Source organism: Pseudophryne corroboree, chromosome 1, assembly GCF_028390025.1.
Source record: "Pseudophryne corroboree isolate aPseCor3 chromosome 1, aPseCor3.hap2, whole genome shotgun sequence".
In the NCBI taxonomy this organism is placed as follows: Eukaryota; Metazoa; Chordata; class Amphibia; order Anura; family Myobatrachidae; genus Pseudophryne; species Pseudophryne corroboree.
In genome coordinates, this window is record NC_086444.1 from 459,531,182 (window position 1) to 459,557,497 (window position 26,316).

Genomic DNA, 26,316 nt, shown 5'->3' on the forward strand with positions numbered 1-26,316 from the left:
GGCTTTGTCTCACAAGAGCCCCTATTTCATTTTCCATGAAGACAGAGCTGAACTCAGAACTCGTCAGCAATTTCTTCCGAAAGTGGTGTCTGCGTTTCAAATCAACCAACCTATTATGGTTCCGGTTATCACCGACACTTCCGCTACTTCAAAGTCTTTGGATGTTGTGAGGGCTTTGAAGATATACGTAAAAAGGACAGCTCGTCACAGGAAATCTGACTCGCTGTTCGTTATCTATGATCCCAAGAAAATTGGGTGTCCTGCTTCAAAGCAGACAATTGCACACTGGATCAGGCTCACTATCCAGCATGCTTATTCCACAGCAGGTTTGCCGGTTCCAAAATCTGTACAGGCCCACTCTACTAGGTCAGTGCGTTCTTCCTGGGTGGCTACCCGGGGTGTCTCGGCTTTAAAGCTCTGCCGAGCGGCTACTTGGTCTGGTTCGAACACGTTTGCTAAGTTCTACAAGTTCGATACTTTGGCCTCAGAGGACCTTCAGTTTGGTCATTCAGTACGCGATAACAGAGTTCATTTTAGAAAGGAAATTGGGCGTGATATATAATTTGAATCTCACCCTTAAAGTGCCAATGGCTCCTAGTGGACCCGTCTATACCCCATGGTACTAAATGGAAACCCAGTATCCTCTACAGACTACGAGAAAAGGATTTACTGGTAGGTAATTAAAATCCTATTTTTATCAAGGCTCCGACGGCTGCTTATCACCGATTATACTTTCTGCGCCTGAGGTAAGTGCTGCATTTCAGGCCTAATTGGATAGCCCCGGCTGAATCCATTAGCTGCGAAAAATTACCAAAGCTAATTGGATACCGGCCATATACTCTTTAACTACAGATTTCCCATATTGTATCTGAGTAGGAGCAGTACTGTAAAGCAGTCATTCCCAAACTCGGTCCTTAAGGCATCCTAACAGTCCAGGTTATAATGGAGTCCAAGATCCCATGAGGTGCGCGATGTTGGCCGATCTCTGACTTTTTTTAAAGTTGCAAACACCATGCCTTGTGTTTGCCCCTTTTAAAAAAATGTCAGCAATCGACCGGCATCCCGCACCTCCGGCAATCCCGGACTCCATTACATCCCGCCGCAGGTTTTAAGAAAGCCTGGACTATTAGGGTGCCTTGAGTACCCAGTTTGGGAACCTCTGATAAACTTGATAAATTTAAAAAGGTAAAATCAAGTAAGATACCCATTGTGTTCTCATGCATTTGCTGAATGAATATACGTCCATACTATGATCTCCATTTTTAAGAGGGTTTGTTACTTTCATGGGAGGACCTCATTATAGTATTGTACACCGTTGTTGGCTAGTCTACCAAAAAGACAGTTTTGTACTTTGTCAAATGTATAAATACGAACATTACATATAAATTTATGTCAATTGGCCAATGGTTTGAAATACTTTTAACTCCACAGGCCGAGGCTACGCCCGTTGCTTAATAACTCACAATACTTATACAGGGATTGATTACATCCTTAGATGTCATGCTGTTACGCCCTCTATCCCCCCAAAAAAGTAGAAGTCAGTAAGATCAATTACGTATTTGGACTCTGCTCCTGTTCAGTTGGGCCTGTGCTTTACCATGGTCATTTACATATTTTAAACATGGCATTTGTCTTGTCAAACATATATCCTGGGCTTTGGATGCACAATCTATATTTAGATATTTATTTATATATATCTATATTCTATACTCACTATTTGGCGCAACTTTAAAATGGTTTTACAAACTGAAGACACAAAACACGTTCTCATAACTTGTTAACTCTCACATCCTATATTTGATAAGCTGTCTTTTCCCCCAGTTCACAATGGAGGAGGCTTTCACCTTTCAAAACTTAAGGGTGGGCTTAGAATATGTAGTATATTGATCACAATGGGTATTAAACCTTTTTGACAACACACAAGATCAGAAATGTGGTGGTAGATTGGAGGCATGGCAAATACTAAGAGTAGAGAAGAGGGCCCTGCCCTTGAGGGCTTACATCAGAGGTTCCCAAACGCGGTACTCAAGGAACCCCAATGGTCCAGGTTTTAAATGTATCCACACTTGGCCACAGGTGACTTAATTAGCACCTAAGTCAATTTGATTTAACCATCTGTGCTGAGCCATGGCTATACCTAAATCCTGGACTGTTGGGGTGCCTTGAGGACCACATTTGGGAACCTCTGGCTTACAGTTTAAAGAGAGGGTATAACCAGGAGAGTCTGGGAAAGAGAGTAGGAGCCTAAACTATGCATAAAGTAACCTCACCCTGCATCTGTGATTGTGCACCTAATCATGATCTAACCTAACAGAAGAGAGACATGTTATCGTTATGCAAGAAAATCCCATATGCTTTAAAATAAAGGAATTGAGTTATACAATATTAAATAGAGAGGATACTGTAAGATTTTACCGTCAATGTCTCCCACCTGTACAGTGTCACCCGTAGTGCTGCATAACTCGTGGCATTCTCCACCATATCTTGGGGAATTCAAAGTTAGCCTGTTGAATTCAGGTTTCTTTATATCAGTCTCACAACTTATAGTAAATCCAACCCAGGGGTACCTTAAGGTATTGCTGTTGTTTCTTTGCTGTTACATTAAACTGAAAATAATAGTTTATGCTATGGCAAAGAATAAAATGTATACAAAACAGATTAGTTTCATTCCTCTCTTCCCTCTGTTTTTATTCATCTACAGTATGTTATTTGCCTGTGAGATTTTTAAGAAAAATGTCAAGGTTGCTTACATTATTAACAATGCAATTCATGATCTGAATGACAACTGGGCCTTTTGACCACATCTGCATACTTTTATGCATTGAGTTGCTGCCACATGTTTGGCAGAATAGATATTTACATTAATGAGCAGGAGTCCAGGTGTATCTAATAAAGTTGCCATTCTTTAATAAAATAGTTAAGAAAATAAATTATTCCTGATTTTGACTAATGAAGCTGGTATCTGTTGAACCGGCAAAAGGTGGGATCCATATGTGTATAAGGGTCTTGAAAACTCGTCAATATAAGCTCTCATAAGCAGGACACTCTGTACAGGTTGAGTATGCGTGACTGGTGGTCACCATACTGACGTCGGAATCCCGGCTTGCAGATGCTCGGCGGGGAGGAAGGGCCGAAGACCCTTGCGGGCTCGCTGCGATTGCCACATGTTATATTCCCACTCTATGTGTGCCGTGGACACCCACAAGTGGGAATAATCCCTGTTAGTCGGGACTGTAAGGGGTTGGATTCCGGCGTTGGTTTCCGCCAGTCACGTAACTGCTTGCCGTCTGTACCCTTGTTTTTATATCTGTATCTACTCCATCAGTCCTGTATGTTTTGTTCTAAGTATGATTTATTTTACTGTCTGACAGGTGCTGTAAAGATATATAGTAGTCCAAATAATACCCCTTTCAGACTTACATAGCTGGGTCGCACCCGAGAATGTGTACACAGGTGCTTCCCGGGTACGACCCGGCTTGAGATCCCTTTAAGACTTGCAGCCGGACCCAGCCAGGTAGGTGATGTCACCGCTGACGCTACAGGAGGCGGCACTTGGAGATGATCATCTCCAAGTGCTGCCTACCCCTATGCAGAGAACGGGTGCCGGATCACTTTAATCCGACTTACCCGTTCACACTGCATGCATCCCGGGTCGATTCCGGCTTCAACCCAGGTCGTGACCTGGGATGAAATGTCTGGACGCTTGACCCGGGATATTGCTTTAGGACCCTTTCAGACTAAATCCAGCAAAATCCCGGGTTGCACGTCCAATAACTCAGGAAATTTTTGCTAGTCTGAAAGGGGTATAATTGACACATTTCTTCAATTAATTTAGGTTCAGCTGCAAGAAGAAAAGAATTCTAAATTAAAAGAAAAATCAGCAACACTCTGCAAAAATGTTAGAACTATTCAGGTTAATTAAAGCAAGGTAAATAATATATCATGCTTTAATAAATATGTTTATAGTATTATTTCCAGAGTGCCGCTGCTTTTATTTTTTTGCGGATAGATATATATATATATATATATATATATGAACACATTCACACTTAAACTTGATATTTGTGTTTCTGAAGTAGTACAGTAGCTGTTTTTTTCTGATAAATAATACATTTAATTATTTTGCTTAATTCCTAGGGACCAATTGCAATGAGAATGGCTAAATTAGCAATCAACCAAGGCATTGAAGTAAGTTTTTGATTGTCTTAACTACTGTTAGTTATGAAGTGTGGCCAAGAGTGACTGTGCTTGAATATTATCAAGTGGCTTGAGCAATACTGCAGCCATGATGTTGCTTGTTGGAGGGTGTTTTCTGTATCAGTGTCAGTTTTACATGGAATTTGTATACGTTTTTATACACTTTGTAGACAAAAGTGATTTATCCGGGATGGTATTCGTACCATGGGGTATAGATTAGGTCCACTGGAGTCTGGCAATTTAAGAAATCATCAGTGTGTGCTGGCTCCACCCCTCTATGCCCCTCGTGCAGACTCAGTTTAGAAAAATGTTCCCAAGGAGTCGGGTGCATTCTCTGGAACGCCAGAAAGTTTTTCTTCAAAACTTTATTTTAGTTTGTTATTTTCAGGTAGCACTGGCTGGCACCAGTCTGCCTGCGTTGTGGGACTTAGGTGGGGGGGTCCGAACCATCCTCTTGCAGGATTAATGGTCCGTATCCCTGCTGACAGGACAAAGCTCCTGAGGTGTTGTTTCACATTACCACCAGGGTGTGCACGCACTCCAGTGAGTACAGAAACCGGGGTCCCAGTAACGGGTCCCCGGTTATTATGGAGAAATAAGGGTGCGGCGGGCACACAGCGCTGCAGGCTGCGGTGCCCGCTGCATATCCACAGACTGGCGCTGGTGCAGTAAAGGGGTTTTAACCCCGTTGCAAACATAATGAAAGCCAGTATAAATATCTTGCAGAGACTGTGCGCCATTGAGGGGGCGGGGCTTCCCAGAGAGCGGGACCAGCGGCTCAGAAGGCACCATTTCCTGCTGCATCAGACTCCTGGTTGCATGCAGGGAAGCGCTGCTCTTCCAAGGACCCTCTGAAAACACCTTGTACTGGTACCAAGGGGGTTGTAGAAAGAGGGGAGCAATATATATATTGAAAGTGAAACTAGTTCCCTTATCTAAGGCTCTAGTTTATGCCCGGCTAGACTTTGCTGTAGCTGTTCAGGCATAGTGTGCTGGTTTTATCCCTCTCTGTGTCACTCCATACAGACTGTTTGGGGTTGTGTTATATCACTAATACTGTGTTATTTCACTACTGTTGTGTGTGTGTTCTGCTGTACAAACATGTCTTGCAAAAAGGCTGTATGTCTCTCATGTAGCACAAAGTTTTCCCCTTCTCCAGGGTGATCTCTGAGTGTACTCCGTGCACTCCACCATCTCAGAGAAGCAGCACCCACGAACCAGCATGGTTGGATTCTTTTAAAGGAATGATAGCTAATATTAATTCTGAATTGACTACTGCCAGACAGGAAAGACAAATGCTTATAAAATCTGTGGATAATTTTTTAGTTTATACTTCTGACCACAGTCCGGCTTCTGTGCCTCCCATGTTGGTTTCACAGAAACGCACAATCCCTCAGGTTCTCCAATCTGACACTGACATGCCAGATTTGAAAGAGGGAGAAGTAGATGGGGATAAAGGTGACATTACTCTGTCTCAGGGTGTAGAAGCCCTAATATATTCTATTAGGGAAGTCCTCAATATCCCAGATAAGGAGGCAGAACCTGATGAAGGAATTAAACACTCTTTTTAAGGAGACGTAGGTTAAACCTGACAAAAAGTTTCCAACCCCTGAGCGGTTGCTAACCTCTTTCCCCTTTCCCCTTTCCTCCTGAGGATAGAAAAGTGTGGAAAAATCCCCCTATTGTGGATACTTCAGTCTCCAGGATCTCACGAAAAACTGTACTACCTGTACCTGGTGCTATCTCCCTGAAAGACCCTGCGGATCGTAAAATTTAAACTACGCTGGGAGTAGCACAGAGACCCACCATTGCCTGTGGTTGGATCACAAGGGCCATGGTCAAATGGGCTGGTAATATAATTGAAGTGTTTGACACTCTGCCTCAGGATGAGATCCTAACCTATGTTACAACATATCCAGGATGCTGCTAACTTCACGAGTGAAGCAATCAAGGAGATAGGCCTCATTAATGCCCGCTCCACGACTATGGCAGTATCAGCTCACAGGGCCCTATGGCTGTGACATGGACAGCGGATGCTGATTCCAAAAAAGGCGTTGAAAATCTTCCCTTCACGTGAGATGCCTTGTTTGGTGAAGAACTAAACAAGTGGATTTTGTAAGCAACGACAGGTAAGTCCACCTATCTGCCGTCTGCAGCTCCTCCAGCTAGAAGACCTTACCGCGGTCTCTCTTTACAGTCCTTTCATGTGGCCAGGTTTCGAGGTAGGGCCAGGGGTGCCTCAAATTTAGCTAGAGGAACACGTGGAAAATCTTGCAGAGCAGCAGCTGCTGGATCCTGGACCAGACATCCGGTTCTTCCTCCACTAAGCCCTCCGTGTGACGGTTGGCCCCAGCTGCAGGGGGACTATCAGGTGGGTGCTCGACTGGAATATTTCGCCCTGGTTTGGGCAGAACCTCCCGGGACCCTTGGGTAAGAAACCTAATATCCCAAGGTTACCGGTTGGAATTTCAAGCACTCCCTCCTCACAGATTCTTCAGGTCAGGCTTAACAGCTTCACCTGTAGCAAGAGTTACCTTGCAGGATGCTATTCGAAAACTGCTACAGACGCAGGTTATTGTTCCAGTCCCTCCTCTGTTCCAAAACAGGGGATTTTATTCAAGCCTATTCGTGGTACCGAATCCGGACAGTTCGGTATAGCCGATCTTGAACCTCAAATCTCTGAACCCGTACCTACGTGTATTCAAGTTCAAGATGGAATCTCTAAGAGTGGTGGTCTACAGCCAGGAGGAATGGGAATTCCTGGTATCCATGGATATCAAGAATGCATACTTGCATATCCCGATATGGCTTCCTCATCAGGCTTATCTTAGGTTTGCGTTGCAGGACTGCCACTTCCAGTTTCGGGCCTTGCTCTTTGACCTATCCATGGCAGATGGTGTTCGAAAGTTATGGCAGAGATGATGCTGCAACTCCACGTGATGGGGGTGAACATCATCCCTTACTTGGACGATCTCATAAAAGCGGTGTCCAGAGAGCGACTGTTGCAAAGCATCAATCTGACTACGCGACTTCTTACGGACCACGGGTGGATCCTGAATCTACAGAAGTCGCACCTGGAACCGACACAAAGACTTCAGTTCCTGGAGATCATACTGGACACTGTGTCTCAGAAGGTTTTCCTCCCTATGGACAAAGCCTTGACAATTCATACTATGGTCTGCTCCGTATTCAAGCCCTGCAAGATTTCGGTGCACCTTTGTATCCGCCTTCTAGGCAAGATGGTGGCCTCGTACGAGGCAATTCAGTACGGAAGGTTTCTCTTACGTCTTAGAGGATGCTGGGGTCCACATTAGTACCATGGGGTATAGACGGGTCCACTAGGAGCCATTGGCACTTTAAGAGTTTAAGAGTGTGGGCTGGCTCCTCCCTCTATGCCCCTCCTACCAGACCTAGTTTAGAAAATGTGCCCAGAGGAGCAGGTCACAGCTAGGGGAGCTCCATAGGAGTTCTTTTAGTTTTATTATTTTATTTAGAGTTTAGGCACAGGGAGGCTGCTGGAAACAGCCTCCCTGCTTCGACTTGGTATGCAGATCTTCTGGCTCTACTGCTAGAAGAGCCGAGGCCTCTTCCTCTTCGGGAGGACCTACTGCAGCAGGGGCCATTCGCCTATCAAGACTTACCACGGCTACGTTTAATGGCATGGAGGTTGAACGCCAGATACTAGATCGGAAGGGCATTCCGAACAAGGTTATTCCTACCCTGATACAGGCTAGGAAAGGAGTAACGTCAAAACATTACCATCGTATTTGGAAAAAATATGTATCTTGGTGTGAGTCCAAGAAGTTTCCTGCGGTGGAGTTTCAATGGGACGTTTTCTCCTCTTCCTGCAAGCAGGTGTGGATATGGGCCTGAGGTTAGGATCCATAAAGGTCCAAATTTCGGCCCTATCCATTTTCTTCCAGAAACAGTTGGCTGCCCTCCCTGAGGTTCAGACTTTTTTGAAGGGAGTTCTGCACATCCAACCTCCCTTTGTACCGCCTATGGCGCCTTGGGATCGTAACGTGGTGTTGCAGTTCCTCCAATCGGACTGGTTTGAACCTCTACAGGAGGTTGAGGTCAAGTTTCTCATGTGGAAGGCTATCACTTTGTTGGCCTTAGCTTCTGCTAGACGTGTGTCGTAGTTGGGGGCTTTGTCATGTAAAACCCCATACTTGATCTTCCATGAAGACAGAGCAGAGCTTCGGACACGTCAGCAGTTTCTTCAGAAGGTTGTGTCGGCATTTCATATCAACCAACCTATTGTGGTGCCAGTTGCGACTGACTCCTCAATTTCATCAAAGTCCTTAGATGTTGTAAGGGCTCTAAAAATCTATGAATCGGACTCTCTGTTTGTCCTGTATGATCCCCCAAAAATTGGGTGTCCTGCTTCTAAGCAGACGATCTCTCGCTGGATCAGGTTCACTATCCAGCATGCGTATTCTACGGCAGGCTTGCCGTGTCCTACGTCTGTTAAGGACCACTCTACTAGTAAGATGGGTTCTTCCTGGGCGGCTGCCCGGGGTATCTCGGCCTTACAACTCTGCCGAGCAGCTACTTGGTCGAGGTTGAACACATTTGCAAAGTTCTACAAGTTCGATACTTTGGCCTCTGAGGACCTTAAGTTTGGTCAATTGGTACTGCAGGAGCCTCCGCGCTCTCCCTCCCATTCTGGGAGCTTTGGTACATCCCCATGGTACTAATGTGGACCCCAGCATCCTCTAGGACGTTAGAGAAAATAGGATTTTAATTACCTACCGGTAAATCCTTTTCTCGTAGTCCGTAGAGGATGCTGGGCGCCCGCCCAGTGTTTCATGATCCTGCAGTGGTTACTTAGTTCAGTACTACTTAGTTCTAGGTTAAGTACTGTTTTGTTACCTGGTAAGTAATTTTGTTCAGCCGTTGCTGATGTTTCAAGCTAGTTAGCTTGGTTTGCCTTGTGTGTGAGCTGGTGTGAATCTCGCCACTATCTCTGTAAAATCCTTCTCTCGAAGTTGTCCGTCTCCTTGGGCACAGTTTCTAGACTAGATCTGGTAGGATGGGCATAGAGGGAGAAGCCAGCCTACACCCTCAAACTCATAAAGTGCCAATGGCTCCTAGTGGACCTGTCTATACCCCATGGTGCCAATGTGGACCCCAGCATCCTCTACGGACCACGAGAAAATGATTTACCGGTAGGTAATTAAAATCCTATTTTCATGACCACCCATTTCAACTAGATCTGCTGGACAAATGGTCGGGATCTCATCTTCATATGCACCAGAGGATTTCCCTCTCACCAAAAGCGAGGATTTCCCTGTTATGGTAGTTGCAGATCTCTCACCTGGTGGAAAGTCGATGGTTCGGGATCCAGTCTTGGATTCTGTTGACAACGGATGCGAGCCTCCGCTGGTGGGGTGCTATGACCCAAGGGGCTCAGTTCCCAGGAAGGTGGTCGCTTCAGGAGTCCTCCCTTCCAATAAACATTCTAGAACTCAGGGTGATTTACAATGCCCTTCTACAGGTCTCTCTCCTCCAACATCAGGCCACACAGGTCCAGTCGGACAACGCTACGGCGGTCGCATACATAAATCAACAGGAAGAACAAAAAGCAGGGCCGCAATGCAAAAGATGCCCATGATACTCCTCTGGGCAGAAAACAATGCACGGGCCATGTCGGCCGTGTTCATTCCCGGAGTGGACAACTGGGAAGTGGACTTCCTCAGCAGACACAATCTCCATCCAGGGGAATGGAGCCTTCACCCTTAGGTGTTTCAACAGCTGGTTCGTCGGTGGGGTTGCCCACTGATAGACATGATGGCTTCTCGGCTCACTAAGAAGCTGCGTCGCTACTGTTCCCGTACGAGGGATCCGCAGGCTGCAGCGGTGGACGCTCTGACGGCACCGTGGACTCACCAGTTCATACGTCTCTTCCCTCCAATTCCTCTCATTCCCAGAGTTCTGAAAAGACTCAAAAGGGAATGCGTTCAAGCAATTCTGAGTGCCCCAGATTGGCCTCGTCGAGCCTGGTATGCGGACCTCCTAACCTTGTCCCTCGATGAGCCCTGGCCTCTACCGATTCGAAAAGATCTTCTCCAGCAAGGGTCGTTTGTCCAAACTTACTGTGGCTACATTTAACGGCATGGAAGTTGAAAGGGAGATTCTAGCCAGAAAAGTACTTCCTTCCAAGGTGGTCTCGACTATAGTCCAGGCCCGAAAGGTGGACACGTCAAAGCATTACCACCGATTTTGAAAGAGATATGTTTCTTGGTGTGAGGGTAGAAAATATTCTACTGTGGAATTTCAACTTTGCAGTCTCCTGCTCTTTTTGCAGGCAGGCGTAAATATGGGCCTACGATTAGGCTCCATTGTAGTTCAGATATCGGCCATGTCCATATTCTTCCAGAAACAGTTGGCTGTGATTCCAGAGATACAGACGTTCTTAAAAGGTGTCCTTCTCATTCAGCCACCCTTTGTCCCCCCCATGGCTCTGTGGGATCTCAATGTGGTACTGACCTTACTCCAATCGTACTGGTTTGAACATTTTACACAGGGTGGAATTTAAATATCTGACTTGGAAGACTGTCATGTTGCTGGCATTGGCTTCTGTGAGTTGTGTGTTGGAATTGGGGGCCTTATCCTTTAAGAGCCCTTATTTGATGTTCCACGAGGATAGGGCGGAGCTCAGGACTCGTCCGCACTTTTTGCCGAAAGTGGTGCCGACTTTTCACATAAATCAACCGATAGTGGTTCCAGTGATATCTGACACGTCGGTTGCTCCAAAGTCCCTGGACGTGGTTCGGGCTTTGAAGATTTACGTCAAGAGGACAGCTCTTCACAGAAAGACTAACTGTTTGTCCTTTACAACGCTACCAAGATTGGATGTCCTGCTTCCAAGCAGTCCATTGCTCATTGGATCAGGATGACTATCCAACAGGCTTATTCTTCAGCGGCGTTGCCACTGCTGAGTTCTAGTCAGGCCCACTCCACTTGGTCGGTGGGTTCTTCCTGGGTGGCTGGCCGTGGTGTCTCGGCCTTACAGTTGTGCCGAGCAGCTACTTGGTCTGGTTCAAATACATTTGTGAAGTTCTATAAGTTCCATACCTTGGCCGGTGAGGACCTTCAGTTCGGTCAATCGGTTTTGCAGGGGTCTCAGCACTCTCCCACCCGTTCTGGGAGCTTTGGTACTTCCCCATGGTACTAATACCATCCCAGTATCCCCTAGGATGTTAGAGAAAATAGGAATTTAATACCTACCTGTAATTCCTTTTCTCGTAGTCCGTAGGGGATACTGGGTGCCCACCTCAGTGCTTCGTGTTTCCTGCTTACGTTGTTGTAAGTTTCTTGGTTGGGTCTGCTGTTGCTGTCCCTGTTCCGGTTAGCATTGCTATCCTTTGTTATTGTTGTGTGTTGGTACGTTGCCTCACCGCTATTCTTGTCTATTTTCCTTCTCTCAAAGTATGTCTGTCTCCTCGGGCACAGTTTTCCTAGACTGAGTCTGCAGCAGGGGCATAGATGGGAGGAGACAGCACATACTGAAGATTTCTTAAAGTGCCAGGCCCCAATGGACCCAATCTATACATCATGGTACCCCTATGGACTACGAGCAAAGGAATCACCAGTAGGTATTAAATTCCTATTTTTACAGTGACAGCAAACAGATCAAAGAGATTTTATTGACGTCAGTACTTTGTAGGTCCACCACGTGCAGTGATTACTGCGAACACCCCTCTTGGCATACTGTCCACACGTTCCTGGAAAACAGTAGGCGGTATTTTTTGCTATTCCACGTACAGTACAGTGGCCACTTGCGACACTGAAGAAGGTCGAGTTGGTCCAGAATGCACCTGTCACTCCAATTCGTCCAAGAGGTTCTCAGTGGGGTTAAGATCTGGACTCTGAGTTGGCCAGTCCATCCGGGTTACATAATTTTCTGTATACCAGTCCAACATCACCCTAGAAACATGACATTGTGCAGCCTATGGTGATCCACTTTTCAACCTCTGTTAACTCCTTCCGGCAAGCCATTTCATAAGCAGATGATCGTATCAGTGCCCCTCTACCTGTTTTATATCTTCACTAACACGTGTCTGCTGCAGGAGCACATAATTTCACTTGCGCGGCGTAGTGTGTCCAAACACTTTTGTCTACATAATGTAGTAGTATTCAGTGTGGTTGACTTGCATTTTTAAAGTACACGTGCTACTGTAATTCAAAAATGTTATTTTTAAATTGTAGGTGGATTTGGCAACAGGCTTAGCAATAGAAGAAGCATGCTATGCTCAGGTATGTACTCCTGTTTATTATTATTATTTTATTTATGTATTTATTAGTTATTTATATGGCGCCACAAAAGGTCCACAGTCAGGGGCGGAACTCTGGGAGGCAGTGGAGTCGGCTGCCGCCGGGCTCCTAACCTCAAGGGGGCAAATCTCCGCTGTCTCCCGCTGCCTGACCGCTCACCGCACTGCTGTCTGTGAGGGAAAGAGAGCACACCTCTCCTGCCCCTCACTCTCCGCCGGCGGCGTCACGCTTCAATTCAGCGCCGGTCCGTGAGCCATTCAGAGCTCGCGATCTTTGATTGGCTCACGGACCGGCGCCTAATTGAAGAGAGACACAGCCGCCGGAGAGTGAGGGGCAGGAGAGACGCACGCTGCGCTCTCCTCCCCTCACAGACAGCAGCAGTAGCGCGGTGAGCAGCATGGGGGAAGGGGGTCCTCATGTATATCTGGCACTGTGTGCATTGCTGGCACTGTGGGGACATGTATACCTGGCACTGGGGGGCATATCTGGCACTGTGGGGACTCTAGCATTGGGGGCATAGCTGGCACTGTGGGGACATATATATCTGGCACTTGGGGGACATGTATATCTGGCACTGGGGGCATTGCTGGCACTGTGAGGACATGTATACCTGGCACTGGGGTCACAGCTGGCACTGGGGAGACATGTATATCTGGCACTGTGGGGACACTGGCATTGGGGGCATAGCTGGCACTGTGGGGACATATATATCTGGCACTTGGGGGACATGTATATCTGGCACTGGGGGGCATATCTGGCACTGGGGACACTGGCATTGGGGGCATAGCTGGCACTGTGGGGACATATCTGGCACTAGGGGCATAGCTGGCACTGTGAGGACATATATATCTGGCACTTTGGGGACATATATATCTGGCACTAGGGGCATAGCTGGCACGGGGGCATAGCTGGCACTGGGGGGACATGTATATCTGGCACTGGGGGCAGAGCTGGCACTGTGTGGGGACATGTATATCTGGCACTGGAGGCATATCTGGCACTGTGGGGACACTGCATTGGGGGCATAGCTGGCACTTTGGGGACATATATATCTGGCACTAGGGGCATAGCTGGCACTGTGGGGACATATATATCTGGCACTGGGGGCATATCTGGCACTGGGGGGACATGTATATCTGGCACTGGGGGGTCATGTGTATCTGACACTGTGAAGCATATATGTATCTGGCACTGTGGGGCATATATGTATCTGGCACTGTGGGGACATATGTGTATGTAGCACTGTGGGGACATATGTTTCTGGCAGTGTGGAGGCACCCATTTTTTGACATTTTTTTATATGTATGTGGCACTGTACAACATGACTCTAAACGGAGTTATGACACAAGGTCATACTCCTACAAACGTCATAACGAAAGGTGTGTGCACAAAATGGGGTGTGGCTTTGTGAAAACTAGGCCACGCCCCCATTTTTGCACGCGCGCCGAAGGCTCGCGTTTGATACTGGCTCTTGCCCTTGACTACAGATCTTTTCTGGCTCTTTGCCTCTGACTGGTTGGCCACCCCTGTCCTAGTATATACAGAGAGCTGGCTGTGGCTACAGCTAGGGGGAGCTCCAGAACGCAGCTCCTGCCAGGCCCTTCCAGATGAGCTGGCCAAGTGATGCTCTCTGTTGGGCTGATAGCAGCAGGTAGGCACTGGCAGCACTTGCCTCAAGCTGCACTGTGGGGGTGTTTGTAGCTGGAAAGGGGAGCGGTGCTTGGGGGTCTGTAATAAATGTTGGCAGCACTGTGTTTTATGTGTGCATGTTTAAGTGAGGTGTGTGTGTGTGTGTGTGTGTGTGTGTGTGTGTGTGTGTGTGTGTGTGTGTGTGTGTGTGTGTGTGTGTAAGTGAAGGAAGCATGTGTTTGTTTTTGTTTGTGTGTGTGTGTGTGTTTTTAAGTGAAAGAGGCGTGTGTGCGTGTATGTGTGAGAGAGGCATATGTGTGTGTATGTGTGTGTGTATAAATGAAAGAGGCGTGTTTGTGTGTTTAAGTGAAGGAAGCATGTGTGTGTGAGTTTAAGTGAAGGAAGCATGTGTGAGGCATTTGTGTAAGTGAGAGGCGTGTGTGTGAGAGGTGTGTGTGTACTGTAAGTGAGAGGCGTGTGTGTAAGTGAGGATTGTGTGTGTTTAAGCGAAGGAGGTGTGTGTGTTTAAGCGAAGGAGGTGTGTGTGTGTTTAAGCGAAGGAGGCGTGTGTAGGTAAGAGGTGTGAGAGGCATGTGTGTGTTTAAGTGAAAGAGGCGTTTGTATGTTTTTTATATATATACTGTATATCGGCACACCACTGCGCCAAAGCATCTACATTGTGACACGCTTTTGGGTGAGGGAGTACTGTAGGTGTGCTATAAAGGTATGCTGGTGTCTATTTTATTGTGATGACTGACTTGGAGTGCCGTCCACTTTGTATGTGTATCTATATTACTATTTGGAAAGGCACCTGAGCACGCTACTACTGTTCAACATGAGTGCCGGATAGCTACATATGAAGAGTGTGTGTGTATACAGTATGTAGGGGCGGCACCAACATTTATCATGCCTCTGGGCGACTGGGGCGAACCTACGCCACTGTCCACAGTGCCTTACAACGTACATAAACCGGGACAGCCTGAACACAAAAAAAAGGAAAAAACATGACTTATAGTACAGTACAAATATTGCAGAACAAGGACATGTTTTATAAAAATTCCTGCATCAGCGGTCATAAATCAAAATCAGCAGCAGGATGGCAGATAACAAAGGTTTGGTGCCGTTGTTGGAAGGGAGGAAATGATGGTATACATGAGGGCAGGCCCGGCAACAGGTGGGTACAAAGGGGACACCCATCCTGGGCCCCGAAGGTCAGAGGGACCCCTGAGGATCAGTGACACCAAAAAGATCTTCATCAATACTGTATAAACTGCTCACCCACCAATTAACTGAACAAAAAAAATTAGTAGGCTACTAGGCTGACCGCAAAGCTAGAGAATGATATAATACTGTTTAGACCTGGCTATAATAATAATTTCACCTTAATAGAGAAGTATTCTATACACACTACTTCTCATTTTATTATATTTGATAACTAATCTGTTGAACCAGTGTAGAGACACGTTATATTGGTTTTTCTTTTACATGGTATAAATAAAATATACAATTTTAAATGTAAATTAACACTCCACATATTAAGCGTGCTCCAATATATATATATATATATATATATATATATATATATATATGTGTGTGTTAGGGGGACCCCAGAGATATCAGTGTGTCGGGCCCCAAAGTTTCTGTTGCCGGCCCTGCATGAGGGAAGGCAAAGCACATGAAGTAAGAGGGCCCTGCTCGTGAGAGCTTACAATATTTGACCATATTACATAATCATCCATAATCATCCATCACCTGCTGCGCTACAGTTTTTATTGAAGGATAAAAGCAACTGTGTGTTTGGCAATCAAAACATATAGGTAAAACTAAGACATAAGTAGAGTCATACACATCTCAAGATATATATCCTTACCATAATTAAAACAATTAGCATTCCTCTTACGTCCTAGAGGATGCTGGGGACTCCGTAAGGACCATGGGGTATAGACGGGCTCCACAGGAGACATGGGCACCTAAAAAGAACTTTTCCTATGGGTGTGCACTGGCTCCTCCCTCTATGCCCCTCCTCCAGACCTCAGTTAGATTCTGTGCCCAGAGGAGAAAGGGTACACTGCAGAGAGCTCTCCTGAGTTTTCTGTAGAAAAATAATTTTGTTAGGTTTTTTATTTTCAGGGAGTCCTGTTGGCAACAGGCTCCCTGCATCGTGGGACTGAGGGGAGAGAAGCAGACCTACTTAACTGATAGGCTCTGCTTCTTAGGCTACTGGACACCATTAGCTCCAGATGGAGTCGGAACACAGGTCTCACCCTGGGGTTCGTCCCGGAGCCGCGCCGCAGTCCTCCTCACAGATGCCGGAAGATAGAAGCCGTGTGAGTATGAGAAGATAGAAGACATCTCAGGCGGCAGAAGACCGCCATTGCTCCCAGACACAACACACAGAGGCAGCACTGATGGGTGCAGGGCGCAGGGGGGGCGCCCTGGGCAGCAATAATCCTCAATTTTGGGCACAATAGAGTATGATTAGGCTGCGGAGGCAGTAAATCACAGATCCCCCGCCATTTTATTACAATTGCACTGGGACCGAAGCCCGCCGTTGGGGGGGCGGAGCTTGATCCTCAGCACTAACCAGCGCCATTTTCTCCACAGAAGCTGCATGAGAACGCTGGTTCCCCGGTCTCTCCCCTGCTGAACACTTCACAGGCTGGAAAAAGAAGGAGGGGGGCACATTGGTAACGCAGTGAGTGGGAATTTGGATAGAATATATAAAAAAGCGCTATCTGGTCATTTTTTTCCAGTGTTATTTAGGCGCTGGGTGTGTGCTGGCATACTCTCTCTCTGTCTCTCCTAAGGGCCTGGTTGGGGTCTTGTCCCCTTATAGGTTTATCCCTGTGTGTGTGGGGTGTCGGTACGGGCGTGTTGACATGTCTGAGGCGGAAGGCTTCTCCAAGGAGGAGGTGGAGCAAATGAGTGGTGTGTCCCCGTCGGTTGTGCCGACTCAGGAATGGATGGACATGTGGCATATGTTGAATGCAAGTGTGGCATCTTTACATAAGAGGCTTGATAAGGCTGAATCAGGGGAGGCATCAGGGGGTCAATCCTCGGATTGGACCGACTCACAGGGCCCGTCGGGGTCTCAAAAACGTCCCTTAGCACAAATTGTGGACACTACTACCGACACGGACTCTGATTCCAGTGTCGACTATGATGCAGTAAAATTGCACCCTAAGGTGACAAAAAGCATTCAGTGTATGATTGTGCAATAAGGGATGTGTTGCATATTGCTGATGAACCCTCTGTTCCAGACACGAGGGTACACATGTTTAAGGGAAAGAAACAGATTATAAATTTTCCCACATCTCATGAACTAAATGAGTTCTTTGAAAAAGCTTGGGAGACTCTGGAAAAGAGACCGCAGATCACCAAAAGAATTTATATGGCATACCCCTTCCCTAAACAGGACAGGGTGCGTTGGGAATCACCTCCCACTGTGGACAAGGCCTTAACACGCCTGTCCAAGAAAGTGGCGCTACCGTCTCCAGACACAGCGGCCCTCAAGGATCTTGCGGATCGCAGGCAGGAGACTACTTTAAGGTCTATTTATTCGCATACTGGAGCTGTGCTAAGACCGACAATTGCGTCGGCATGGGTATGTAGCGCAATTTCAACATGGACAGATGATCTGACGGCTGAATTTGGTACCATGGATAGAGATACTGTATTGTTAATTCTAGCCCATATTAAAGATGCAGTCTTATTTATGAGAGATGCTCAAAGGGATATTGGATTGCTGGCTTCCAGAGCCAATGCCATGTCTATCTCAGCGAGACGATCCTTATGGACTCGCCAATGGACGGGTGATGCGGATTCAAAAAAGCATATGGAAGTCCTACCCTATAAGGGAGACGTATTGTTTGGGGATGGGCTGACGGACCTGGTTTCCACAGCTACCTCAGGTAAATCAAATTTCTTACCATTTATTCCCCAACAGCAAAAGAAAATACTACCGTATCAGATGCAGTCCTTTCGGTCGCAAAAGTCCAGAAGAGGTCGGGGGTCCTCCTTCCTTGCCAGAGGTAAGGCTAGAGGGAAAAGAGCACCCGCTTCGGCCGGTGCCCAGGAACAAAAGTCCTCCCCGGCTACTACAAAACCCTCAGCATGACGCTGGGGCTCCCCTGCAGGAGTCCGCATCGGTGGTGGCTCGTCTTCGACTTTTCAGCCAGGCCTGGGTCAGCTCAGAATCCTTGGGTGTTGGAAATAGTTTCCCAGGGTTACAAACTGGAATTCGAAGAGGTGCCCCCGCGCCGATTTTTCAAGTCGGCATTACCAGCTTCTACACCAGAACGGAATGTAGTGTTAGCTGCAATTCAAACGCTGTGTCTACAGCAAGTAATTATCAGAGTTCCCTTGAACCAGCAGGGAAGAGGCTACTACTCAACCCTCTTTGTGGTCCCGAAACCGGACGGTTCGGTAAGACCTATTTTGAATCTAAAATCCCTAAACCTGTACATGAAAAGATTCAAATTCAAGATGGAATCGCTCAGGGCGATTATAGCCAGTATGGAGGAGGGGGAGTTTATGGTGTCACTGGACATAAAGGATGCGTACCTGCATGTCCCCATATATCCCTCCCATCAGGAGTACCTGAGATTCGCTGTACAGGGTTGTCATTACCAATTTCAGACGTTGCTGTTTGGGCTTTCCACGGCCCCAAGGATTTTCACCAAGATAATGGCGGAAATGATGGTGGTCCTGCGCAAGCATGGAGTCACAATTGTCCCATACTTGGACGATCTCCTGATAAAGGCGAGATCAAGAGAGAAATTGCTGAGCAGTGTAACGCTCTCTCTGAGAGTGCTCCAGCAACACGGTTGGTTTCTGAATCTACCGAAGTCACAGTTGATTCCGACAACTCGACTAACGTTCCTAGGTATGACACTGGATACGGAACAAATGAAGGTTTTTCTCCCGTTGGAAAAAGCCCAGGACATCCAGAACATGGTCAGAGACCTGCTAAAACCGAAAAGGGTGTCAGTTCATCAATGCACTCGAGTTCTGGGAAAAATGGTGGCGGCCTACGAGGCCTTCCCCTTCGGCAGGTCCCATGCAAGGACGTTTCAATGGGACCTTCTGGACAAATGGTCCGGGTCGCATCTGCACTTACATCGGAGAATAACTCTGTCCCCAGGGGCCAGGGTGTCTCTCCTATGGTGGCTGCAAAGTGCTCACCTGCTGGAGGGTCGCAGGTTCGGAATTCAGGACTGGATCCTGGTAACCACGGACGCGAGCCTCCGAGGATGGGGAGCAGTCACCCAAGGAAGAAATTTTCAGGGACTGTGGTCAGACCAGGAGTCCTGTCTACACATCAATGTGTTGGAACTCAGGGCCATATACAACGGCCTTCGACAAGCGGAGAGTCTTCTTCGAAACCTACCAGTTCTGATTCAATCAGACAATGTCACAGCAGTGGCTCATGTGAACCGCCAAGGTGGGACAAGAAGCAGAGTCGCGATGGCGGAAGCCACAAGGATTCTTCGCTGGGCGGAAAATCACGTAAGCGCTCTGTCGGCTGTCTTCATTCTGGGAGTGGACAACTGGGAAGCAGACTTCCCCAGCAGACACGATCTCCATCCAGGAGAGTGGGGACTTCATCAAGAAGTCTTTGCAGACATAACACGTCTTTGGGGAATTCCTCAAATAGACATGATGGCGTCACGCCTCAACAAAAAGCTTCGGAGGTATTGTGCCAGGTCTCGGGACCCTCAGGCAGTGGCAGTAGACGCCCTGGTAACGCCGTGGGTGTTCCACTCGGTCTACGTGTTTCCTCCTCTTCCTCTCATCACAAAAGTGTTGAGGATCATAAGGCGAAGAAGAGTACAGACGATACTCGTTGTTCCAGACTGGCCTCGAAGGGCCTGGTACTCAGATCTTCAAGAGATGCTCACAGGAGATCCCTGGCCTCTCCCTCTGAGGGAGGACCTGTTGCAACAGGGGCCCTGTATATTCCAAGATTTACAGCGGTTACGTTTGACTGCATGGCGGTTGAACGCCGAATCCTAGCGGAGAAGGGGATTCCGGAGGAGGTCATCCCTACTTTAATAAAGGCTAGGAAGGAGGCGACGGTGAAACATTATCACCGTATCTGGCGAAAGTATGTGTCTTGGTCTGAAACCAAGAACGCGCCTACGGAAGATTTTCATTTGGGGCGTTTTCTCCACTTCCTGCAGACAGAAGTGGATATGGGCCTGAAATTAGGTTCTGTTAAGGTACAGATTTCGGCCCTTTCGATTTTCTTTCAGAAGGAATTGGCTTCTCTTCCAGATGTCCAGACGTTTGTAAAGGGAGTGCTGCACATCCAGCCTCCTTATGTGCCTCCAGTGGCACCGTGGGACCTGAACGTGGTGTTGCAGTTCCTAAAATCACACTGGTTTGAACCACTTAACAAGGTTGAGTTGAAATTTCTTACCTGGAAGGTGGTCATGTTGATGGCCTTGGCATCGGCAAGGCGAGTGTCAGAATTGGCGGCCTTGTCACACAGGAGCCCCTACTTGATTTTTCATGTGGATAGAGCGGAATTGAGGACACACCCTCATTTTTTGCCTAAGGTGGTTTCTTCATTCCATCTGAAGCAACCTATCGTGGTTCCTGTGGCTACGAGTGACTTGGAGGATTCCAGGTCCCTGGACGTAGTCAGGGCTTTGAAGATTTATGTAGCCAGAACGGCTAGAATTAGGAAAACAGAAGCACTGTTTGTCCTGTATGCTGCTAATAAGATTGGCGCACCTGCTTCGAAGCAGACTATTGCTCTCTGGATCTGTAATACGATTCAGCAGGCTCATTCTACTGCTGGATTGCCGGTTCCAAATTCGGTTAAGGCCCATTCCACTAGGAAGGTGGGCTCTTCTTGGGCGTCTACCAGAGGCGTCTCGGCATTGCAGCTTTGCCGTGCGGCGACTTGGTCGGGGTCAAACACCTTTGCTAAATTCTACAAGTTTGATACCCTGGCTGACGAGGACCTAGCTTTTGCTCAGTCGGTGCTGCAGAGTCATTCGCACTCTCCCGCCCGATTGGGAGCTTTGGTATAAACCCCATGGTCCTTACGGAGTCCCCAGCATCCTCTAGGACGTAAGAGAAAATAAGTTTTTAAACCTACCGGTAAATCTTTTTCTCCTAGTCCGTAGAGGATGCTGGGCGCCCGTCCCAGTGCGGAAACTCTGCAAGACTTGTATATAGTTGTTGCTTACATAAGGGTTATGTTACAGTTGGAGTCGGTCTTGGACCGTCACTGTTGTTGTTCATACGGTTAACTGGTTATGTATGTTCCAGGTTACATGGTATGATTGGTGTGGGCTGGTATTGATCTTGCCCTTGGATTTTTAAATCCTGCCTTGTATTGTCCATCTCCTCTGGGCACAGTTCTCTAACTGAGGTCTGGAGGAGGGGCATAGAGGGAGTAGCCAGTGCACACCCATAGGAAAAGATCTTTTTAGGTGCCCATGTCTCCTGCGGAGCCCGTCTATACCCCATGGTCCTTACGGAGTCCCCAGCATCTTCTACGGACTAGGAGAAATAGATTTACCGGTAGGTTTAAAATCTTATTTTTTTGCATTTTTTGCAGTAGCATTATTAAGGATCTTGTGTTTGACAGAAGTGTGGAGCATACACATAATTTGCAGCCTCAGCATCAGCCCCAATCTGTTTAGTTGAGGACCTAAAAATTATTGCAAGTTATCTTGTTTTCAAACTTTTATTTTGAATTTATATCTTCAGATACCACATTAATATCCACTTGGAAAAACATGTATTCCACATGCAATTACCTGTTTAATATCTACTTTTCCAGTCCATTACCGCTAGCAATGTGCACTGGGAAATGCAGGCTGTTGAGTCTAGCAGAACTATACAGAGGTCAGAATGGTCAAAAGGTCAGGGGCAGAGGTCAGAGAGTATTAAACTGCAACAAGGCTAAAGTAAGGGTTGCAAAAAGATAAACCATCTAACCTGGTAAGAGAAGATATTCTAACTATAAATAACATACTGTAACTATGTATAAGATCCTAATGTTTTGTTTGTTAAGAAAAATGTAAATCAAATGTCAGATTGTTTTTCTACTCTCATTCCATTTAATTTCTTTCTGGAACGTAATAAAAGTCCGTATCATGTATAAAGCAATATGTAGTATCCTTCTTTTTTTTTCCAGAATTGCACATATTTTACATATTGGACGGGAGGATTTGACATATTCAGATTTGATTATATGCAGGGGCGTATTTCATTGCTTTATTTGTTGTTTGTTTATTTCTTCCACGGGAAGGAGTTATTGTTTTTGTAATGTGAAACCTCCCACACAAAAATCAGCAAATGGTGTTTATGCAAGTTAGATAAATTTAGGATTCCTAAATGGCCACACATTCATTTGACTATTCATTAGAGGCTTCACACCATATGCATTGCTGTTGTTTACAGATCTCAAATATGTGCAGTTTTATCACGGATGGCATTTTATTTCATTTTTTTTTGCAGCTTGTCATTTTGTTAGCAGTCAATCAAAGTGGTATTCCGAGACAGTTGCATTATTAAAGACCTTGTGTTTGACAGAAGTGTGGAGCATACAATTGTGGGCGTCCATCTACTTTAGTGACACTTTTCGATATATACAATAATATGGTTCTGTGACAGCCTTAGATAAACTATATGTACATAATTGTCACTGTGTTTGACCTGTATATCAAAGATATACGAGTATTTGTTGCAGCAATGTAGGCAGTCAATAGAGTGGGCTATGTTACTATCCACTGTACTCCAACTGACATGCCAGACCTTTAGGAATTGATACTGTAGCTGAATAGCAAAGAAAACAATAGATGTTCCTGCTGAACTTGGGTCTGTAGCATGTCAAGTGAGAAAGTGAGATGTCCATACGCTTGGTAACATTAAGCAGGAAGTGTGTTGTCAATTGATATTTTTGAGTTGAGCAGATCATTGTGGAATACATATGATTTACCGGCAGACGGGGTTGCTATCACTTGACCGGCGGTTAGGAGACTTCAGGCCCGGTGGCTCACATTTCACTGGTTGCCGGGGTTCCGTGTCAGTCTCCTGAACGCCAGGATCCTAACAGCCGGTATATTAACTGCAGCCCGGTCATTTTATATTTTGCTGATGATTTGTCCAGACTAGTATAATATATTACTACAAACACTCTATCATAGAAAAAGGTAAAGTGATTTTATTGAGCACTACGGGCTTAGTGACAGAGAGGGAGAGCCTCCCTTTTTTCACAGTAGTTTGCACGCTGTTTACAGCTATAAGGTCCAACATCCTGGTTCACATTGGGCATCATTTACAATACAGAAAACCAATGACCACCTGAGAAGAAGATGTAGTCCTCTAACTAGAGTTGTAGCATCATAAAAGTGCCAGTGTATTATTTTCAATTTGACTAGACTAGATTTGGCTAGAAAGGAATGATGGGATTCTGCTCTGTACATCAACCAGATTGCTAGACTCTTCAGGGAGGCAGGGAGATTGCAGCTATTTCAGGGAGTCTCTCTGATTATCAGGGAGCGTTGTCAAGCATGATTTACAGTAACATACATTTACAATATATTATACCGTACCAGCGTGTATATATGTAAGGGGAGTGAGTGTGTGGGGAGGGGTGAGTACTCCTCTTTTTGACACTCCTTTATTAAAAAAAAAGTTTATAATGTTGTCTGTTTGCAGGTTATCCCAACAAAGGATAGGATTGAAGGCTTACTAGCATTTAAGGAAAAAAGACCTCCACGTTTCAAGGGAGAATAAGGAGACACTGCAATGCCTTTCCTGAGAATATGGAAGAAAAGAAACGTTTTGGGCACCGTCTTTCTATCCCTTGTCTTAGTACGTGGAATTTCCCATCCATGAAAATTGAATCAAATGTAAACATTACGGCATCTGGAATGTGCCCATACATGCATCTGATACAAGTATGTGTTTCAGATCACTTTCGTAGTTTCCGCCTGTGCTTGTACCTACATGCACTGTCACTCACTTGCCTTCTTTAAGTTCCCCGAGCTGTCAGAAACTCCATTTTAATAGCAAACACTAGTAATCTCCAGGGCTGCACAGAAAACCTATGTTTATTTATTTTTGCTTCATCAGCATTGTACGTTATGATACACTGTATAGATTGTCAAAGTAATGTGAAATAAAGCCATAGGAATGATTCACAATATCAAAGAATGTCAGCAATCCTAACTGCAAAAAAACATTTTCAGAAAATATCAGATGGAATGTATGAAATCAATAAAGCTGTACTGAAACCGTACATGTTGTGTAGTGATTACATAATGTTACAGTCAGTGTTGTACAATGCGTGTCACATTGTGTGTTGGGAAGGTGTGAGAGACAAGCAGCCACATTGGGAGAGGGTTGTCTTTTCTCACAGTGAACATGTATGAGCTAGCCAGAATATAATTTAATGTGTGTGGTAATATCTTGAACTGTGAAAGCATGCTATAGAAAGCATGGAAACAAGAATTCCACTGTAAAGGAGAAAGTCAAGCGATTTGTTAAAAGACTATAGGCGAGATGTACTAGCGTGCGAGATTGCCAGAGTCGCGGGATGCCGGCCGATCTCAGACGTTTTCTCTAAAGCGGCAGTTATTTACAAGGCATGATTTTGTCTTGCAAATGACTGCCGCTTTAATAAAACGTCTGAGATCAACCAGCATCCCGGACCTCTGGCAAACTCGCACGCTATTGCATCTCACCTGAAATGTCCATTCTCAGCCCTTTCTCAGTGGCTGCCTTAGGGGGGAACATGTTATATAATTCCCTGTATTTGTATCCTTATTGGCTGAAACACAGCTTTGTTTCTCAGCAATACAAATTGTATACACCTAATTGTTACATTTCAAAACAGTATTGCAGATAGGGGCCACTTGGTATACTTTACCTTCTTTCCTGTTTTATTCTTATTCAAAGTGATGTTCCCCCTGATGTTCACAGTGAGCCCCAATGTATCCAGAGAGCTTTCACCATACGGATGAATAAGCATAATATATTTGTGTGCGTTTCAAGTCATCTCTCACACTTTTAAAAGGACATGTATACACAAGGCCTTAGCGAGACAATGGAGATACTCTTGAGACTGAATTGCCATAGGTGTTTCACAATATATAAAGGATTAGCACAATCATAATTATGATAAATTCATAAATCCCTTGGCCACTCACATTGGAAAGTTTTTCCCGCCTCAGTAATCATCATTACCGATCCGTGCTACCTTAAAATTACTACAGTACTGTAGTGAAACTATAAAATACTATATGAGTTAAACAGGCTTTTAAACAATTATTTATCTATTAAAAAAAAAAAAAGATATATCTCTACCCAGTGTTGTATAATTGAAAAGTAAATTTAGCTTATAATATTGTCTGGGGCACATCCTCCTCTAATCATAGTTTGTTGCTGTTTGTGATCCTATCACTTGCAAATGGTACAGTAAGCACTAGCATTTCATTATTTATATCATTTCTATAGTTATTGGATCTCCTGTAGCAGTGAATTTGCTGAGCTCATACTGTAATCTTTGCTAATTTAAAAGTATGTCGTCTCTTTTGAACTATGGAGGTGTTTTTCTATTTGATAACTCACTGAATTATCATTCTGCAAAATAGTGTTTGGTGCAAGTTTTGTGGTTAGAAAGCTTTAGCACTTAGCTTATTAAAAAAAAATGTATATTATATAATGCAAAATTATTTAATGAGACAGTTTTGTGTAAAAGCTGAAATAGATGATGATGCTAGCTAGACCAGGGATTAGCCAGTTAGGCATTTCACTTGATGCTGATGTAAATCTTACATGCAGATTTCTGAAGTCCCACAAATGTGTTTGCTTAATAGAAAGCAATAGCTTTCCCATTCCACTGCTTGTTATATGGTCATGCCCAAGATACAGGGGACCCTTATGGAAATCTACTCTACCATGTTATATTATATCAGTCTCCTGAGACAGCAAAGGCCACATACAGAGGATAATTCTTTTCTTGGCTGTGCTAATTCCTTTGAAAGGTGACCACTCAGAAAGCACTGACCAGCTTCCATTGCTGTAATACTTGGAATGGTAAGTTGACACCAGTTACTTACACTAATAAGCTACATCTTTTAAAATCCTATTAATATTATAATTATTATTATTATCATCTTTTATTTAGATGGTGTCACAGGGTATATGCAGCACTGTACAGATATTAAACAACACAGTTATACT

The 26,316-nt window shown here is 45.5% G+C and overlaps 1 protein-coding gene across 3 annotated transcripts in view; it reads left to right on the forward strand.

Annotated features, from left to right (window-relative positions):
• Window positions 1–24,370, forward strand: part of AUH (AU RNA binding methylglutaconyl-CoA hydratase) — a 625,046-nt gene extending 600,676 nt beyond the window's left edge. For all 3 annotated transcript variants that reach the window (XM_063913676.1, XM_063913677.1, XM_063913675.1), the window contains 3 exons: window positions 4,138–4,188; window positions 12,412–12,459; window positions 23,788–24,370. In XM_063913676.1, coding sequence (XP_063769746.1) covers window positions 4,138–4,188; window positions 12,412–12,459; window positions 23,788–23,865 — 177 coding nt within the window. In that variant the 3' untranslated portion in view covers window positions 23,866–24,370. The remainder of the gene's footprint in view (window positions 1–4,137; window positions 4,189–12,411; window positions 12,460–23,787) is intronic.
• The last annotated feature ends 1,946 nt before the right edge of the window (window positions 24,371–26,316 follow it).